The sequence below is a fragment of the Danio aesculapii genome, chromosome 9 (genome assembly GCF_903798145.1).
Source record: "Danio aesculapii chromosome 9, fDanAes4.1, whole genome shotgun sequence".
NCBI classification, from domain to species: domain Eukaryota; kingdom Metazoa; phylum Chordata; class Actinopteri; order Cypriniformes; family Danionidae; genus Danio; species Danio aesculapii.
In genome coordinates this window covers 26,149,248-26,163,148 of record NC_079443.1, presented here as the reverse complement: position 1 = coordinate 26,163,148, position 13,901 = coordinate 26,149,248, and the positions used below count along the sequence as shown (strand labels likewise).

At 35.6% G+C, this 13,901-nt stretch overlaps 1 protein-coding gene across 1 annotated transcript in view; it reads left to right on the top strand.

Annotated features, from left to right (window-relative positions):
* dnah7 (dynein, axonemal, heavy chain 7) overlaps positions 1–13,738 on the top strand; it is a 134,453-nt gene extending 120,715 nt beyond the window's left edge. Inside the window, exons 61-65 of the mRNA XM_056465310.1 lie at positions 68–298; positions 3,747–3,899; positions 5,815–5,992; positions 9,514–9,617; positions 13,458–13,738. Of these exons, the coding sequence (XP_056321285.1) occupies positions 68–298; positions 3,747–3,899; positions 5,815–5,992; positions 9,514–9,617; positions 13,458–13,664 (873 nt within the window). The 3' untranslated portion in view covers positions 13,665–13,738. The remainder of the gene's footprint in view (positions 1–67; positions 299–3,746; positions 3,900–5,814; positions 5,993–9,513; positions 9,618–13,457) is intronic.
* The last annotated feature ends 163 nt before the right edge of the window (positions 13,739–13,901 follow it).

Here is a 13,901-nt window from a genome sequence, read left to right as displayed (position 1 = left end):
GTACTATCATAATCGGTTATGTTTGTAGCAGTTTGAATAAATGTTTTGCTCAATTTCTTCCTCACAGTCCCGCTCTTCAGGTGGCAGTGCTGCATCCTCAGATGACATGGTTTTTGAAGTGGCTGCAGACATCCTCAATAAACTTCCTCAAGATTTTGACACAGATGCTGCCATGCGCAAGTACCCCACCAGCTACAACCAAAGCATGAACACAGTGCTGGTGCAAGAAATGGGACGATTCAACAAACTCCTCCAAACCATCCGGGATTCGTGTGTCAACATCCAGAAGGCCATCAAGGTCAGAACATTTACATTGATTGATTGTATTTCCACTGTGAATTTGCAGGCTAATTGAAACATTGTTGTCAGAATAGTATAGAATACTCCCATGTGAGGTTTCTGACAAGCTTTGCTTTTAGTACAGGGACTTTTCTTTCCACTGGCTCATAACATGGTCCAGTTAGCATTCACTTAACTTTCAGGTGTATATAGTGGCCTAAAAATTGGCCTACATAGTGTGGACACTTTATAGTAAGTAAGTAAGTAAGTAATGTGCATTTATATAGCACATTAATCGTGTATGGCCATACACCCAAAGCGCTTTACAATCCTGAGGGGGGGGGTCTCTCCACACCAGCATCCACTTGGATGGTGCGACGGCAGCCACAGGACAACGGCGCCAGTGCGCTCACCACACACCAACTATAGGTGGGGTGGAGAAATAGTGATGGAGCCTATTCGGTGGATGGGGATAATTGGGAGGCCATGATCGTAAGGGCCGATAGAGGGAATTTGGCCAGGACACCAGGGTTACACCCCTACTCTTTATGAGAAGTGCCATGGGATTTTTAATGACCACAGAGAGTCAGGACCTCGGTTTAACGTCTCATCCGAAAAACGGAACAAGGTGTACCTGTTATAAGGTGTACCTGTTCAATGCGTTCTGTGAATGCATTTAGGCATGCAAAAATAGTCAATGCAATCTGCTAATATTTAACCCTCTGGGGTTTGAGGTGATTTTGGGGCCCCTAAGCTGTTTTGACATGCCCTGACATGTGTGCTTATTTCAGCCACTTATTACATAATATTGGCCGACATATATTCTTGTATTCAGCACAAACTGTGCTACAATAATATGTGAGAAAGATGCTTCTGTTTTTTAGAGAGAGAAAAAAAATATTATGCATGGTTAGTTGGTTTTAGAGAAAATATGTAGCTGAAATAAGGACCAAAAAACACACTGAATGGGCCTGAGTAAGACTTTTGAGTGACCTGTCTTGTAGGCTAAAATATTTACTTCACAGTTATGTAAAAAGTTTTCTGTACTTCAACATTCAAAGAAAACATTACAATGATTTACATTTTGTAAAGTCTGTTTTGGGTCAGCTCAGCTGTATGTGTGGGAGTGACAATGGTCATGAATAATTCACACCTGAAGAGACAAAGACACTCCCCCACTGGCTAATGTTCACCCATCAAGGGCATTGTAGAGCAATGTCCAGCTGCAAAAGCTAGTGCCTTGTTGTATTTTGACCTTTTTTCATATTGTGATGCAGTTCTTAGAGAAACAGAATATTAAATGAGAAACCAATGGGCATGGCTTGCGAGTTATTGGATGTAGTAAAGTAGACATTTCATTCAGAAAGATCAGGAAAACGGTTTGGGTATGTTAATCATGCCAATTACCTCAGACTGACCGAATTTAGCTGAAAATGAACAGGAAGTGCATTTTCAAACATTTTTTTTCTTAATGACATGTACAGATTAATTGTTCACCACAAAACTAGCAGTGTGAGCTAACAAAATCAATATGGTTAGATTTGATTATATGTGTACTTCAAACTGAACCTCTGAATTTGAAGAATGGGAATTTAAGTGTTTTTAAGTGTGGCATAGTTGCTGGTACCTAACAAGGTGAGCTAAATTTTCCCAAAAAAATCTGATCTTTGGGGATTTTCACAAACAATCATAAAAATATTCAGTGATTGGCAGTTTTGTGGGTGAAAATGCATTTCTGATGCCAGAGGTCAAAGTGGAATGGCCAGACTGGCTAAAGCTAATTGATAGAAAGTCAACTATAGTTAAACATCTTCCCTAATAAGTGAAGTTGTTTTCTAATGAATGCTACTTTCATTTGTGTGAATTGCGAAGAGTGGGGAGAAATAAAAGAAAGATGCTTCTGTTTGTGTTGTTCCAATGTATTTTTTTCTACATGAACTATATATATATATGGAGGCAAGGCAAAAACATCATAACAAAAAGAAGTATTTTGTCATTCGCTCCCTGCTGAAAGATATAAAGACGATTCATGGTGCCCCAAGGCATGTCCTAACACATTGCACTCCTGCTGAGCCTCCTTGTCCTTTAGTTTGATTGACAGTTCTGATCCCAGTTAGCATTACCACCCACAGAGTGAGAGGGATGCATATGCTGAGATCACAACCCTGGCCATCATTTACACATTGTGAACCCTTATCCTATAATCTAACCCTAAGTAATCCCTTTATCTCCTCTGACTACAGCTTGATTCCTGCTCTCATTTTCCCCTTCACCTTTTCATTATCATTCATGATCTTATATCTCTACACCACACAAAATACAAAAAGTTTGAAACCAGCCCTCAGAAAGGCAGAAAAAGACAGCAAAACTTTTCCTGAGAAGAGAAAATGGCATTAAACTGTAAACCTGAGGAATTTACAGATTTTGAGTAATTAAAACAATTTTGGTAGTTAGAAAGATCAAGGTGGTGAAACTCAACTCAAAAGCAGTATGTGTGTGTTTGGGGTGCAATGGTATAGAGTCCTCACAGTTATCAGGGTCACAGTTTCAGTACAGTTTAGTATATTATATGTTTGGTAATTAAAAAAAAAATAGGACACTACCAAATAAAAATAATGAAAAAACTGTCTACAAGTAAAAGCACATGTGAATACAATATGCCATCTATAAAGTATTTGGTAGCCAGAATGCATATTCTATCGAATGAAACAATAACTCTGTTTAACACTTGATCATTTATTATTACGATGTAGATTAGACACGTCATCAGATTCAATATGAACCGCAGGGCAAAAATGTGTCAAACGGAGGTAGACAATGGTGCAGTTCAATTATTTATTTTATTGATTTTTTTTTTACCAAGAACCATGGCACCCCTAAGCCAAAGTAAGCATCCATAACTCCAGCACTCTCTTATTGGATATTTACTCATGGAGAGTTGTGGACCTGTCTCTAAATACATCCAAACACACAGAGAGTTATAAAAGGCATGGGGGAAATGCAAAATGCAATTTTTAAACTAATGCAAAACCAAAAAGTCATACCGAACAGTTTAATATTACATTGAGTATTCCTTTCTTGTCTCTGTGTGTGTTTGTGTGTGTGTGTGCGTGCGTGCGTGCGTGTGCGCGTGCGTGCGTGCGTGCGTGCGTGCGTGCGTGCGTGTGTGTGTGTGTGTGTGTTTGTGGCAAATAAGGAACACAAATATGTATAAGCACTTGGGTATGACAAGGGGAAGGTGACTTACAGTATGATGACATTGTCCCCTTTTTTCCAAATGCTTATGAATTATGCAGTACAGTTTTTGTCCCAGAAAGTAATATTGCACAGATTTTCCTGTGAGAGTTGCATTTAGGGATAGGGTTGGGAAGAGTAATAGAAAATACAGTTTGTTCATGATAAAATACATGGAAACATATGGAATGTCCCCACAGTTCACAAAAACAAACTTGTGTGTGTTGGCATAGGGCCTGGTGGTAATGTCAGCTGAACTTGAGGAAGTAGTGAGCAGCATTCTGAAGGGCCGGATCCCTGCTATGTGGATGAAGAAATCCTATCCCAGCCTCAAACCACTGGGAGGCTACATCAGTGACTTTCTTGAAAGACTAAAGTTTTTACAGGTAAACCATTCAATCATAAAACATCTACAAAAGTGTACCTTTCACTCCACCATTGTTTCTTGACTACAGTCATGTGAAAAACTACAGTCATGTGAAAATGTTAGAGCAACCTAGGAAATTTCAATTTTTCCAAATCAGGACAATTTGTCTGATCTTTTGCAGGTCTTAAAATTTGGAAAATGAAACAAACATATGGCATTAAAAAATAAGTCAGACACTGTTATTTAAATGCCTTGCTGAACTTTAACAGAAGTTCTAGCAGATAGCCTTCAGTTGTGTGCTAACACAATGCTGGTCCGACAGCTAAAGCTTAGCTAAAATTGAGTCATGCAACAAGACAATAATGGCAAATTTACAACAAAACAGCTGGAATAAAAATCAAGATGGTCAATAATCCAGTCAAAGTCTATCCTGCCTTTTTAGGATCTGCCAAGGACCATATTGATTCATATACAGTTGAAGTCAGAATGATTAGCCCCCCTGTTTATTTTTTTCCCCAATTTCTGTTTAATGGAGAGAAGATTTATTTAAACACATTTCTAAACAATAGTTTAATAACTCATTTCTAATAACTGATTTATTTTATTTTTGCCATGATGACCGTAAATAATATTTGACAAAATATTTTTAAGGCACTTCTATACAGCTTAAAGTGACATTTAAAGGCCTAACTAGATTAGGTTAACTAGGCAGGTTAGGGTAATAAGGCAAGTTACTGTATAACGATGGTTTGTTCTGTAGACTATCAAGAAAATAATAATATATAATAATATTGACCTTAAAATGTTTTTTTAAATTAAAAACTGCTTTTATTCTAGCTGAAATAAAACAAATAAGACTTTCTACAAAGGAAAAAATATTATCAGACATACTGTGAAAATTTCCTTGCTCTGTTAAACATCATTTGGGAAATATTTAAAAAAGAAAAAAATACAAAGGCAGGCTAATAATTCTGACTTCAATTGTATATATGTATATATATATATATATATATATATATATATATATATATATATATATATATATATATATATATATATATATATATATATATATATATATATATATAGATATATATAAAATTATGCCCTGATATGGAAAGCTATGAAATTCAAAAGGGTGTCCTAACTTTTTTAACATGACTGTAAGTTTTTAGATAAAAAAAATAAAAATAAAAATAGAAATTAACACTTTTATTGCAGAAAGATGCATTAAATTGGTCAATAAAATATATATATTTTACAAAAAAATTCTATTGCAAAGAAATACTAATAATTAACAAATGTTTTACAGCTTTAACAAAAAAAAATTAAGTAGCACAACTTTTAACAAACTTATACAAATTGTTTTAGATTGTAACACTATTTCACAACATTAAAGTTTTATAATTAAACAAATAAAAAATGCAGCCTTGGAGAGAACAAGACACTTCTTACTGGCCTCAAATTTTTGAAAGGCAGAAAATCATTTGCTATCCTTTCTTTCAATAACATTTTTTTGTTGAATATTTGAATTTGAAAACCACAGTTCTGTACGTATTAATAATTTCTAGTGATTAGTTCAAAGTCCAGACTTCAATTCAGTTGTTTTCTTTGGGAGTCTTTGGGATACTGCACAATCATAAATAAGGAAGATAAAGCAGAAGGCATTCTAGAGTACATTGTGAGCCAGGGGAAAATCACATGAAATGCAACTGACTCCCGCATTCAGCAAACTCAGATTACATCACAGCTTCTGCAAAAGACTGTATTGTAAATATAATATACAAGTGCCTTTCCCTTGGATGAAAGAAATGCTTAGAGCCTGTTACATTCCAAAATTATTTTTGGCCTTAAAGTTATGCCCTTAGAATTGAGTTGTACATGTTTCTTGATTTTAAGCATTAAAAATAATATCATCTGTGTCATTGACCCAGGACTGGTACGTGGACGACATGCCTGCAGTGTTCTGGATGTCCGGTTTCTTTTTCACTCAGGCGTTCCTCACTGGAGGCCAGCAGAATTACGCCCGGAGATACACCATCCCCATTGACCTGCTCAGCTTCGACTTTGAAGTCATGGAGGACAAAGAATATAAAAACCCACCAGAGGATGGTGAGAAAGACAAAGAAATAAAGTACTGACAGGCATGAAATGTAAAATATATGAGAGGGAAATGGGTAACAAGCGACAAAAGGAAAGAGAGAGGCAGAGTTTCATTAACCCCTCGCCGTGTCTGAGTGCCATCAATCAGAGTCAACATTACAGTGCTCTGACATCAGACCCCTGCTGCTCTTTCATCAGTACATGATGAGCATCTCTCAGAGAAAAAACATCTCTCTGAGTCCCATCACACCGCATGAGGCTGTTTGTGTGCGCTTGACTTTAACAGGGAGTTTGTTGTGTCTACTCTATTTTAAAAGTTAAGTCACTGTGTATAAAATGGAAATAGGCGATGTTTATTGCGCAAGGGTGTAAAGTGCTTCATTTTTTAAAGTATTGTTTTCAGGAATTTGTACAGAGTGCTCTTATGCAGCAATTATTAAGAACATTATGCAGGTGCTTAAATCTTTTAAAGCTTACAAGCAGTCAAATAACACTTCCAGCTGAACTTTAAATGCTCGTGACATCCATTTACTGTAAGCCTGTGTCCTTGCAAAGAGACATCGCATTAGTCACTATAACACAGTCTTTAGCCTTAAACAAGATGTATTAATTGTAGTCTTTGTCGAAGAAAAAATCTGCTGTTGCAGGAATTTAAAGGGGATGTTATGATTTATACACAGACTTTTAACTTTTAACAGTGCATAATTAATGATTAATTAATGCAGTTTATGTTGCAGAATGTAGCATGAGAAAGATCTGCAAAGTAACAAAACACAAAGTCCACTCTAAAGGGAGTAATTCTCTAAAAGGCTGCTCAAATTTAGAACAATTTATGATAATTAAAAAAACAATAATCTAATCTTTAATTTTCAAATTTGCATGTAATTTTTTTATCAATGATTAATAATTTGGTAACTCTTTATTTTGATGGTCCCTATTGCGCATTCTGTTGACTAAAAGTTAGCAACTACATGCCAATTATACTTCTCTTTTGAGTGTCAGTAGACTGTCTGCTTAATATCTGTTGATACTGCTCCTTCAACAGACATTTAACTGAATATAAGAAACTTACACTAACCCTAATCCAAACCTAACAGTCTAATTATAATCTATTGAGTATTAGTTGGTATGTGCAGTTAAAATCAGAATTATTAAACACTCTTTGAATTTTTTTTTCTTTTTTAAATATTTCCCAAATGATGTTTAACAGAGCAAAACATTTTCACAGTATGTCTGATAATATTTTTTCTTCTGGAGAATGCCTTATTTGTTTTATTTCGGCTAGAATAAAAGCAGTTTTAAATAAAAAAAAAAAAAAACATTTTATGGTCAAAATTATTAGCCCCTTTAAGCCATATTTTTTCAATAGTCTACAGAACAAACCATCGTTATACAATAACTTGCCTAATTACTATAACTTGCCAAGTTAACCTAATTAACCTAGTTAAGCCTTTATATGTCACTTTAAGCTGTATAGAAGTGTCTTGAAAAATATCTAGTAAAATATTATTTACTGTCATCATGGCAAAGATAAAATAAATCAGTTATTAGAAATGAGTTATTAAAACTATTATGATTACAAATGTGTTGAAAAAATCTGCTCTCCATTAAAGGAGAAATTGGGGAAAAAATAAACAGGGGGGCTAATAATTCAGGTGGTTTAATAATTCTGACTTGTAGATGCAAGATAGAAGCAATGTAAATTCAATTCAACAAAACGCGTCCATCAAAATAAAGTTAAACCAATAATTTTATTGATTTTATCGTCAAAGATTTTCAGTCAGCTCACATTTTATTAAACGTTGAGACACTGTATGTTGGGATACAGATTCCTACCCTGATCAGTGCTGAACTGGCAAGAAATTCCACGGCAGCGTTTTGCCTGATTTTGCAAATTGCCTGATGATTGTTCTGGATGAGGCAATGACCTGCAATATTTAGCTCCAATTCTAATTAAACACAACCAAACCAGCTAATCATCATCATCAAGAGAAATGTGCTAGAATTGGTTGGAGCTGAACTCTGCAGGACAGGGGCCTTCCAGGAGCAGGATTGGACACCTCTAATCTGTAGGGGAATTCTGCAAATACATAGATTATTACATCTTGTAAAAAGGGTCATAACAGGTAACAATTGTAAGGTAACAGATTTTAGGATACTTTTTTTTTGTTTAGTTTCAATTTAACATTGTTATACCCTGGTTATATAGTCCAGGTTTAAATTGCACATATGACCTGTTTTAACTGAAAATACTTATGTTACTCTGGACTACAAATCAGTCACATGGGTCAGTTTTTGGAAATGTCTTTATTTGTATCATGTATTATGTTAATAATATGAATAAATAAGCTTTGCAGTAATGTTTGATTAGTTGTGATAGTAAAATATTTGCTCTGGATTTTAACTGGAATCTTAGTGTTCAATCAAATCAACATATTGAGAACATTACCGTTAAAATTGTCCAATTTAATGTTTTGCAATGCATATTACTAATCAAAATTTATTTTTGATATACTTACGGAATGATATCTACAAAGTTTTGACACAGAAGATGATTTTTTTGTAATATTTTAATGATTTTTGAAATTCAGTGATTTTGATTTTTGAAATTCAATCAATCATTTTGACCCATTCAATGTATTTTGGGCTGTCCCCACAAATATAACCAAGCAGCATGACTGCTTTTGTGGTCCAGGGTCACATGTTAAAATATTCTAGTGCCATTAATTAGTCTCAAAATGCACACCAGTAATGTGTAAAACATATATATCTTAATACTTTATTTATAGGGTTTTTTAAATAAATTTGCACGAAACAGGAAAACAAGCAATCAACAATAACAACAAAAACAAAACAAATATACAAACAAACATCCTCAACACTAATTTCCCTTTTGTGGCTTTAGCAGACGAGACACATAGCTAACAGTCTGCAAACATTAAACTCCTCAAGCTTTACACAAATGCACAGCAAGTGTATGTATAGGGTGCATACACAACTCCAATACAGTAATGACAAACAACTAAATAAATAAATAAATGTAAAAAGGAAAATGCAAAAAGATTTATGATACACATAAAAAGCAAACCATGTAGTGTGTATTAGAAGGAAGGTTCTGTATACCTTTATTACAAGCAAGCCCATTGTGAAAGGCATTACAAGGTTACAGTGAGATGGATTTTTTTATTTTATTTAAAAAAATAAAAAAGACGTCATATTTTTATTATTAAAGATGCTTAATTACTCTAATTTTACAAGACCTTATCCTAACTTGAGCTAAAACCTGTTTGTGAACCAACCCATGGGCCTTAGGCTTGCATAGTAGGAATGTTGAGAATTGTGATTGAACAATTGCTTTACAAAATCACTTACATTTCCATTGCCTTTTGATTTCAGCGGTGAATTTGTTAAAGCTAAGAAATATGTATTTTAAGCTTATATTTTAAACTTGCTAATATTTTCAGTCAGTGGTACACCTGCTTTTTCTAATTATTAATCCACTGTACGTTTTGTCTTTGTGCTTCTGTAAGGTGTTTACATCCGTGGTCTTTTTTTGGATGGTGCCCGATGGGATCGAAGAACCAAACGCTTGGCAGAGTCATTTCCCAAAATCCTGCACGACACCATGCCTGTGGTGAGAAGCTGTAAAATCTATAATCTCTTTCAAATGAGGATGATGACATCATGCGTATCATCTGATGTGAATATATATTACACACAGAGATCACAAATCACAAGAAAGTCATTCCATGAATGATCAGTAGTGTGCAAAATGTATTAAACTTGGAAATACTCGTTTCAGTGCAATTCAAAAATGATATTTGGCTAGCAGGCAAACTTTACCAGTAACTATAGAAACAGGAAGCAATTTTGATAGAATAGACTTTTTTCTCCCATTTTACGGCAACAGAATAAAAAAAAGTGAATTAAGGGACGATAATACATAAAAAAAATAGTGACAACTGATATGTGTCTGCTCAGGTTCTTCACTTTAGATATGATGACTTTACATACCAGCATATAAATGAAACACGTTACCTTAGGGCCTCTTGAAGAAAGTCTGAAAACTGTATTAGTAATATCCTTTTGTATTTAAATACATTGTGGAATGAGAGTTCTAAATATATCCATAGCAGGTCAGAAATTCAAATTGTTGGTAAACATTCTTAAGAGAACATGAAGAGGAAACAAAGATTACTGTTAATTTGGCCTTTTTATATTCTGCACAATGCACTTTGCATAATAAATAATGCATTCACTGCTGTTTAATATTCAGACATTTTAGGACAACTCATTACCAAAGTAAGTTTTTGACAGCTAAACTTAATTAAACATGCATTTGCTACACGGTAAAACTGTGAAATGCAAATTTCTATTGAAGGCCATTAATTTCAGCTGAAAGCATTTCATCAAACTCTGAAAACAAACGCACACCCATAATGCATATTAAACCCGCTAACTTTTAATGTACCTTTTACTTTGTAAAGTATATTAAGGCTGAGTCCGATATTGCCTACTACTCAGTAGGTAGTACATTTGAATTAACGTGTACTACTCGGGCGTTAGAAGAGTACGTTGTATACAGTATGAATGCGAGTAGTATGAATGGAACTCGGACGTACTACATCCACCTTTTTGTCATGATCACGAACCCGTACCCGGGTCAGTTGCATTGCTTCACTCCTATTCATGAATTCTCTCGCGGGGCATCATGGGATAGCATAGCATCTATCCGATGCACACTTCAGAATCTCACCGACTGGAACTAGTAGGTCATATGGGTACTTCTTGCATAATGATTTTTGAATTCTATGAATTCGGACATACTACTCAGCTTGCATACTGAATTTAGCGTACAATTTAGTATGGAAGTACGCGATTTTGGACGCAGCTTAAGAGTTTTTTGATAAATGGTTTTGAGGCTTAAAAATTATATTTGGTAAAATCCTTCTCCCTTTTACAGCCACCTTATAAAGCAAGTTAGGCGGTCTGACGTCTGATACCAATGTTATAAATTGTCTACGTAATAGATTTTTATTCCTTGTGTATCGCGCCATGTAAATATGTGGGTGTGGCTAACTCACATGTGCGTGAGTGAGCCTGGGCTAGACGCTGCTCATGAGACTGAAAAAAAAAACGCTGCCTGGACCGTTCGTAGTAAGATCAGGTCAGTAATGACAGTTGAGGAATTTTTACCTGTGATTTAGATTAAACTTCCTGCATTACAGACTTTTAACTGCTACTGAGTATAACAATAACTGTTTAGTACTATAACTTCTGTGTACAACATACATGTCTCACTGTGTGGCTCTACAGCCTCTTCCGATCAACAGCCTTCTCCAAGGTCCTAATGCCTGCCCGGTAATACCACTGAAACTAAAGACAACCTAGAAATACTTTAAAAATTGTTTGATAAATTGGACAGAAATATGAATAAGATTCTTATTGACTGTGACACCAATCATACAGGGGTAATTCAGTATCTGCTGTTATTAAAGGGAACCTATGATGAAAACCATCTTTTGGAAGCTGTTTGGACAGAACTGTGTGTAGGTATGGTGTGTCCACAGTAATTTGGGGGTTATAAAGACACTGGGGCAGCATGGTGGCGCAGTGGGTAGCACAATCGCCTCACAGCAAGAAGGTCGCTGGTTCGAGTCCCGGCTGGATCAGTTGGCATTTCTGTGTGGAATTTGCATGTTCTACGCGTGGGTTTCCTCCAGGTGCTTTGGTTTCCCCCACAAGTCCAAAAACATGTTTTATAGGTGAATTGTGTAAGCTAAAATTGTCCGTAGTGCATGTGTGTGAATGAGTGTGTATGGATGTTTCCCAGTGATGGGTTGCTGCTGGAAGGGCATCCACTGCGTAAAACATATGCTTAATAAGTTGGCGGTGCATTCTGCTGTGGCAACCCCTAATTAATAAAGGGACTAAGCTGAAAAGAAAATGAATAAATAAATAAAGGGAATAGGTCTCTTTTTGTTAAATTTTATGACGTTAAAATAGGATTCAAATTCCTCCTATTTTGAGGCCCACCATGATGTAGGAGTGCGGTTTCCCCGCCCACCAAATTAATTGACAGCCACATATTAAGATGTCTCCGTAGTAACGCGTATAATCATATCAACAAGACAGGAGCTGCGCAAAGCAACCCAGGATTTAAAGATCTGTTCAGCTCTCTGTGATCATCAATCACCATCAAATGTGATCAAGAAGTCGGCGCCAGTAGCCTAGTGGTTAGTGCGTCGACATATAGCACCCAGGTGTTTGCGGTGACTCGAGTTCGATTCCCGGCTTGAGGTCATTTGCCGATCCTTCCCCTCTCTCTGCTCCCCATACTTTCCTGTCTGTTAATCTCCACTGTCCTGTCAATAAAGGTGAAAAACCCTAAAAAATAATTATATATAAAAAAAATGTGATCAAGAATGAGTTTTACAAGTTTAAAACAGTGCATGTTTGTAGTTAATTACATGTGAGTACAATTCTAAAAGAAGATACTTCAATCTTGGTTTGTGGACTTGAATCAGGTTATTTTTGTACATTAACATAACAGATGTCTATACAGCAGTGGATATGAACATGTATCCTGTCACATTTGCAGTGCAAAAACAGTGCAAAGTTAAACGCACGCACTGTGGTAACGGTGGGCAGGGAGAAAACTAGCATTAAAGGCACAGGCAAAAAAAATGGCTACATTGTGTTTAGAGCAGAAAATTCTGATGTTCTGACAGCTATAATAAATAATCTGATGGGTGTCTTGAGCTGAAACTTTAGAGACACATTCTGGAGACACAATAGACATCTTAAATCTTGAAAAAGGGGTAAAATAGGTGCCCTTTATTAGTTTTTTTTACAATATTGCTCCCAAGTAGTGTCCCGCTGGGTCCTAGTTCCTGCCCCAAGAGAAATTTATAATTAATTTAAGGTCTGCTGTTTAAAATTAAGGAAAAAAGTTAGCATCAACTGGGGTCATAAAATCACAAGTTTAATTTTAATTGATTGTGAGAAGTGAACACTTATGGGGAATAAAGATCTCTGTAAATTAACCTACAAACTAACTCTTCTCAAAAACGCACAAACATATCAGAATCAGCTCAGCCAAAAGGAGTTTGAAAATACTGGCAATAATACACTATTGTGCAACCCGATTATATTTAACAAGGTATTAAGGTAACAAGGTATTGAAGTATTAAGTTTATGTATTATAAGCCCATTTTGTGTATTTTCAGGAATAACCCACCCACTGGAATGATTAAAATGACCAAAATAAAAAAACAAAACATACCGTGAAATATAATTTTGGTCACACCGCCCTATGCACTTTAGTAACTTAGTGAATCCTTTTTTAAATAATTAAATGTCTAATAAAAAAAAATATGAACTAATCAGCAACATCCCATAACTCTGAACATATAAAATTGCATAAGAGCAAATAATCAGCTTCTCAACTATGCATCATGATGTCTGTCTGCAGATTTGGCTAAAGCCCATGAAGAAGCAGGACATTCCAGAGCGCCAGTGCTACATTTCTCCTGTCTACAAGACCAGTGAGAGACGCGGAACACTCTCTACTACCGGACACTCCACAAACTACGTCATCTCAATGGCGCTGAATTCAGACGTGCCTCCAGAGCACTGGATCCGTCGTGGAGTGGCCTTACTGTGTCAGCTGAACTCATAGATTCACCACTCGGCTTCTAGTATGCTTCACTTCAGTAAACTTTCTGTGAGTAAACACTGCTTATGTAGAAATAACCTCAGATTTGGTTCAGTGAAGGTTATTGTTTAAAGACAAAAACTCCATTTTACAAGTGTCAAAATGTTCATTAATATCAGTAGCAATGATAAACATATTAAAAAAATGTATAGATATTTAACTTAAAAGTATTTTTATAGAGTAGAACATTTTAAGAGTAAT